Below are 6305 nucleotides of genomic sequence, written 5' to 3'. Positions count from 1 at the left end.
TTCCTGCCCTGGAAGAAACATACTCCCAGGTAAAACGCAAGCGCACAGGCACGGCTCAGCTGCCACTGCGGGCAGCTCCCTCATTACACAGACTTTCATGGTAGAGGATGGGCCGGAGCAGCACTAAAAGGAAACCCTGCAGCCGACAACGGCAAATCTGCCGGCGTGCCCGCTCCTGCCAGCTGGAAGCCGCTCTCTCGCGCATCACCGCGCGCACTCCGGCAAGCCCCTGCGGAGATTTCACTCTCTGCTGGTCTCCCTCCTGCCCAGTGTCGTTTCAGAAGCGCGCGGGGGTGTGCGTGTGTGCGCGCAGAAGAAAGGCTATAATGAGCTATGGGGGCTTCGGCGAGGGGACTGCAGCAGTAGGACAGCTGAAATGAAAGGCCTAAATGAAGCTGAAAAATGGTTTTAAAAGGTCATCTGTCCCCTACTTTTGTTCTCACTATAAACTGATGGCTCACATACTGGAGCTGACTCAGAATTCAAGTCTGTATGACAAGCCCATCCTGTTCTCTCATGAGATATAAATCCCACTGCAAAACTACACAAAAAAATGAAGCCAGATTCTCCGTTGCCCCAGGGTATATCCAGCTTAATGCCTTTGACAGTGGAGCCACTGGCGTAAAAGACAACAAAATATTTGATCCATTATGCAGAATAATTTGCAGCAGGCGAGATCTCCTTCCCACTTGCACTAAACGTTACCCTCCTGTGACGCCACCGCTTCACTGATGAGAGGCAAAGCCGGCCCCGACAGCACCGGGATGCCCGGCAGGACACATCCCCAGTGTCACGCACACAGTGAGTGTGAGGTTCCTCTCTCCCTTCCCCAGACCCAGCTCTGAGAGCTCTCTGGAAGTGCCTGTTTAACTGTGGAAGACACACTTTGTTTCTGTCAGGACACTCATCTTACCCAAGCACAGCTGGTGCTGCCTAAACAAGGAGGTTAAATAACAGAGATGCATGTGATAAGTAAAGCAAGAAAGCAAAGCACTGGAGAGAGATTTCAGTCCCAAGCCTCTTCTAGGAGAATGAAAAGAGTTAAAATAAAAGCAGCAGGACTACAACTGAAAATTCATGCAAAAGCTCCCGTGGCCTGGTGTGTCCTTGCATGTCACAGCAGCTGGCATAGCTTGCTAGATAAATACACGTTAGAGGACTGATTAACTTGTCGTCTTGCAGCCCCTTCTCCTGCTGTTCATCAGTGGCTAGAAATAGAGATTTCCAGCTGATTATATCATTTGTGTCTGGATCAGGGCAAAGGGTCTGAATGTTTAAAATGCTGCGGATGAAGCCAGTACGATGCTGCCTTCCCAGTGGAGCGGTTTTCAGGTGCAGCCACGCCAGCAGTGGTTTGTTTAGTGAAAGCTCTGGCTGTAGGCACCATGTTTCCAGGGCTACAGCACCTCATCCTGCAGCCTCTGCTCTGAAATCAGCGGGAAGAGCTAAAGCGCAGAGATGAAAGGGGAATGTGCACAAACCAGGTGCAGCATCCAGCCGAACCGCACCTCTGCAGTCGAGATCAGAGCGGGGAAAGCGAGGATGGGCAGGGCTACCGTTAAGGACGGGCAAGGTTATCTCTGCCAGACGGTGACCCTGGCTCTCCCCATCTGCTCAAGGCAGCAGGAGCGAGTGGGAAGAATGGGCACAGCTCTCTACAACACCTGGGTGAGACTCCTTGAGACCCATGCCCACAACCCCGATTTCCTCTCTCTGGTCAGAAGAGCAGCTATTGCCACACTGACAGGCGAACGCCCCGTGTCACGCTGTCCCGCGCAGTGCCAGGGAGGCAAAGCAGATGCCAAGGTGTGGCACACCTGCATGTCCCCCCTTCACAGGGGCTTGCAGCCACCAACCTCCTCCCAGCCAGAGGGGGGCGGATGCCCAGGGCTGGCCCCAGGTCAGCCCGAGGGGTGAGGGTGACACATCTGACACAGGAGCAAACTCCTGCTGGCGACAAGCACCAGGAATGCTGGAAAAGCTGAGATGAGAGCCGAGCACCGGTGCTAAGAGATATTCAATTTACAGCGTAAAAGCTTGGCTTGGATCTACAGCAGATTGATTGCTAAAAAGCCAATTTTATTTAAATTAACTTCAATTTAAATTTCAGAAGCAGGAACACACTGAGCCTTTGGGTTATTAAAGCTGTAATTTGGAAAGGGGCAATTTTCTCCTTTAGGTGAGCACCACCAGTGGTCCTCCAGCAAATTACTAACGTACCGTGACAGCCTGGTCAAAGCTAAATGAATTGTGAGGTATTTCTATGTTTATTGTACTACTCAAAGCCAGGCAGCCCAGGACGCGGAGGAGTAGTGGCATTGCTCCAGACGTGACAGTTGATGAAGAGCCAAGGGACAGAGCCCGCCGAGGGCACAGGGACAGCCGAATACTTGAGCCAGCACCCTCGCACACACACGCCTCTCGGCACGGCACGGAGCAGCTGATTTCCACAGTGCTTACCTTCATCTGCAGCGCATCATCACACTGCAAGTGGCTGGAGACGCAGGTGTAGGTGGAGGGGCACCAGTGGCACTTCCACCTGGTCGAGAGGCAGCTGGTGCATCTGCAAGGGCAAAGGCACTGTGAAACAGCAGATTTCAGGCTGCTCAGGGGAGCCAAACCTCGGCCGCGCAACCAATTTTCATACATTGTCTTTGGTCTTTAATGGTGTCCCGAAAACCCCGCGGCAGCTGCTGGGTTTTCCTCTCGCTGGCAGCTGGGCAGGACGCAGGCAGAGCCCACCTTCCCCTGTGGCATGCGTGGGCAGCTCCAGGGCGTCACCCTCCCGCGCTGAGCCAAAAACGCTCATTTCCCTCACAACACTTTCTGGCATCCATCTCTCTGGGGACCCAGGCACACTCGCACCTGACGAAGGCCCACCAGCGGGCAGGGCGCAGGGAGCCCTGCGGTCGGGCTCCGCTACTGTGCCCCTGAAAGGTGGGTGAACATCCGTTGGTGGCACCAGACCCCTCCGTGCTGAGGAGGGTCCGCAGCTGCCCCCACTCAGGGCTGGAAGGGGCGAGAGAGCAGAGGGCACACATCCCTCCCTCCTTCCCCACCCCATGGACCCCCGGGGATTGCTGGGGAAAGCTGTTCCGCTGCCTAAGGGTTAACAGAACAAGCTTGATTCAAAAATATTATTCACATTAAACAAAATCCCAACAAGTCCAGATGGCTCGAGATGCTGTGAGGACCCTCCTTTGTAAATCCCTGGCAGCGCAGCCCCCACCCTCCTGCCAAACCCTGCCCAAGCCCGGCCACCCCCGGGCAGGGGGGGCCACACTTCCCAGGGGACCCTGCCTGGGGGGACCCTTGCCCGGCCCCACCTCACTCCTCCTGCTGCCAGCGCCACGGTGCCCCCGCGCCCCACGGTCACTCACGCTCTCTTGGGGTAAATGTTTCCAGTTCTTTTGCAATCGTAGATGGTGAAATTGGCCCGGATAATGTTTTTGCTGTTGACCCGGAGAGCAGCTTCGACGACCACGTGGTCTGAGAATCAAGCCAAAGAATATTGGGTTGCGAGAGCCTCTCACTCACGCTTAGGAGACAAGACAGACCCTTGGGAAAACAAGGGCTAAATCTGATTTGTTTTCTCCAGGGCTTCCTCCGAGCTACATTTCAGAGCTCGGACCATCCATCTTTTGCCCTCTGACTCCCAGCTCTTCCCTCTTAAATCAACGCTTTACACCACCCGTGCCAGAAAAGAACACTGCAACTTTCAGCAGAAAAATCCAGCGTGCTCTGCAAGTGTTAATTAGCAGAGTTAATTATTGTCTTCGCTTACAGTTGGTGTTAAATGATATTTTTAAAAAAAACGTGGTAATTAAAACATGTTAGTTATCATGTTTTAAAACCCCGCTCACTTTCCCCATGACAACAAACCCACAGAGAAGAGTGGAAATCCCTTTTTTGGCTACTTAACACACGACACTAACTCTCCCCCAAATTGCTTAATTTTTTTTTCTTTGCAATTTTGCCATATAAGCATCAGGGACAAGAGACAATGCCTCTTTCAGAATATGTATAATAAATCAGCGCATTGGATTCCAGAAATTCATTTGGACATTGCTGTAACCAACAATACAGAACAGTTAATGATCTCCCATTCTTTGGATAGCTAGGGAGAAAAACAATGCAGCTTTATAAACTTGCCTATGAAAAGTGGGATTTTCAAAAGGACTGGCTGGTTCTTCCCCTACTGAAGTCAGCCATCTTCAATAGAGCATTCACTCTGGGCTTGAAAGATGAAAATTGAACAAGCGCTTAAGTCTGGGACGAAGCCTCGAGCTCCTCAGCAGGAGCTGTAAGACGGGGCTGGCTCATCAGCCCCGCTCGGCTTGGCCGGGCTCAGCCAGAGCCGCCAGAGCACTTCTGCAGTTTGGGACCACCTCGTCCAGAACACCTCGCTCTGGCTTTCTGTCGCATAAATGGGATCAAGAGTTCCTGAGCTGCCTTCACGTGCGCACTGCCTGCTCCTGCAGAACTTCTGAAAGGCAGGCCATGTTCGGGAGGGAAATTAAACACGGGCAATTGAAAATATCAATAGAAGTAACAACATTATTTCCCCAGGGCTAAAACATTTTTGTTTCGGTACTTACTAGATCTAAAGCAGAAGCTCAAAACAGATAAATCTTAATAAAATAAGTACATGAACTGGCTTTTAAATTCTGATGTTTAAAACAAAAATGGATAGATCCGAAATACTGTCAATTCATGTTAAGACGGTGGAAAACCTATGCTTTAAAAACATATGCCCTATAAAAAAGAAGCAGCTTAGGCCTTTTTTTTCCCTGGATGCATTATCTGCACGTACAATAGGAAAAACAAAAAAGTCTATGAAAAATTGTGTCCATGAAAGTAGTTAAAACAAACTGAGCTTCTTTTCTTCTACATACCTTGGTCATCTGGAAACGCTGGATATTTCTCACGTGGAAGTAAACTGCAATAAATAAACTGGTTTGCATAATCTCCAGCAACTCTGGCTACTGTGTGGATATTATTTCCATAGTCACATGAAATATTTGTTCCATTCAGGTTCGGGATAGTCCCATTTATTTGTATTATCAGAGCCTACATCAGACAGAAAAACAAATCAGTTACTATCAGACAAAATTATATTTAGAATTTGTCAGCATTTCACAAGCTTTTCAGAGGGCAGCGACTCAAAGCAAGCCCACAGGTAACCGCCTTCTTTCCCTTTAGGCACTGTGAGTTCGAAGCTGTGACTCAGCCAGGGCATTTATCCGCCCCAAGGGAGGGAACGACTCTACAGACACAGCCCGTGATTAATCTGGTGCTCACACCAAACGCACCAGGTTCTCTGTGTCGATATTAATCTCGGGCTCCAGGATGGTCATGGAAGGGCACTGCTGCACTCCCTCGCTGGCGCTCGCCCAGAAGTTGGCCCCTGTGAAGTTCGTGCACTCGTGCTGCAGAGAACACCTGCAACGAACGGGGGAACACATTTGTAGCTGGCTATTTTTAAAACAGGTGGCAAAAACATTTACTTCCCTGTAAGGCAAGATTCTGAGAAAATCTTGCACCTACACCTTTTTCCTCCATCCATGCAGCTAAGCCTACAGCTTCGCTGCTGTGTTTGGAGCGTCTGGGTGCCCCCCCTGAGCACGAGCTCCCAGCCGTGTCAGCCGAGCTGCAGGGCTCGGGGCTCGGGCGAGCAGGGCAGGCTGAACCCAGGAACAAAGAGGAGACGGTGACATTTTGTGTAATTTCTGCCATTCGTAAACATAGAGTCTAACTTTGCAAATCCCTTTTGGGGTGTCGATTGTCTCCCACACATACACGATAATTGCCAGGGCAAAAGACATCCTTTAACAGGGCGCTGGAGCTCTTGGTCCCGTGGTTGGATGCCAGCAAGATATTCTTTGCACTGGCAGCCGACTGCAGCACAACAATGCAGCTACAGTTAAACCCTAAGAGCACCCCAACCGTCGGCAACCAGATGCTTTTGTTATTAAAAGCACGTATTTCATAAGAGATGGATAAAGACTGATGGTATTGTGGCTGTGTAGCAATGTAAAAGGCAGCAGAAACTCTTGCTCGGGCTCAAGCGCCAAAGGAGGCAGCAAAGCACTCTCGGACACAACAGTCCTACCTGGTCTCCATCGTGCACCACCCGCAGTAAGCGTCGGCGGCAGCCAGGCACTCCGCACACGTCGAGTACTGGTCGCAGGCGGCCACCTTCACCCGCATCATCTGCACGACAACAGCACAACTACTTCCACGTGTTTTACACCGGCACGGAAACGCTTGACCCGACGGGGACACACCGGCAAGGCCCGGCACAG

The 6305-nt window shown here is 51.1% G+C and overlaps 1 protein-coding gene across 1 annotated transcript in view; it reads right to left on the bottom strand.

Annotated features, from left to right (window-relative positions):
* The window catches only part of LOC104277946 (plexin-D1-like), a gene marked incomplete at its 3' end in the record, with an annotated part of 19260 nt that overhangs the window by 8339 nt on the left and 4616 nt on the right, over nt 1-6305 (bottom strand). The window contains exons 3-8 of the mRNA XM_009874764.1: nt 6113-6213; nt 5313-5442; nt 4896-5070; nt 3381-3489; nt 2866-3009; nt 2461-2563 (exon numbers count right to left, since the gene is read on the bottom strand). Coding sequence (XP_009873066.1) covers nt 2461-2563; nt 2866-3009; nt 3381-3489; nt 4896-5070; nt 5313-5442; nt 6113-6213 — 762 coding nt within the window. The remainder of the gene's footprint in view (nt 1-2460; nt 2564-2865; nt 3010-3380; nt 3490-4895; nt 5071-5312; nt 5443-6112; nt 6214-6305) is intronic.

Source organism: Apaloderma vittatum, unplaced genomic scaffold (assembly GCF_000703405.1).
Source record: "Apaloderma vittatum isolate BGI_N311 unplaced genomic scaffold, ASM70340v1 scaffold14968, whole genome shotgun sequence".
In the NCBI taxonomy this organism is placed as follows: domain Eukaryota; kingdom Metazoa; phylum Chordata; class Aves; order Trogoniformes; family Trogonidae; genus Apaloderma; species Apaloderma vittatum.
Note: the sequence above shows the minus strand (reverse complement) of the source record. Positions and strands in the feature narration are given on the sequence as shown.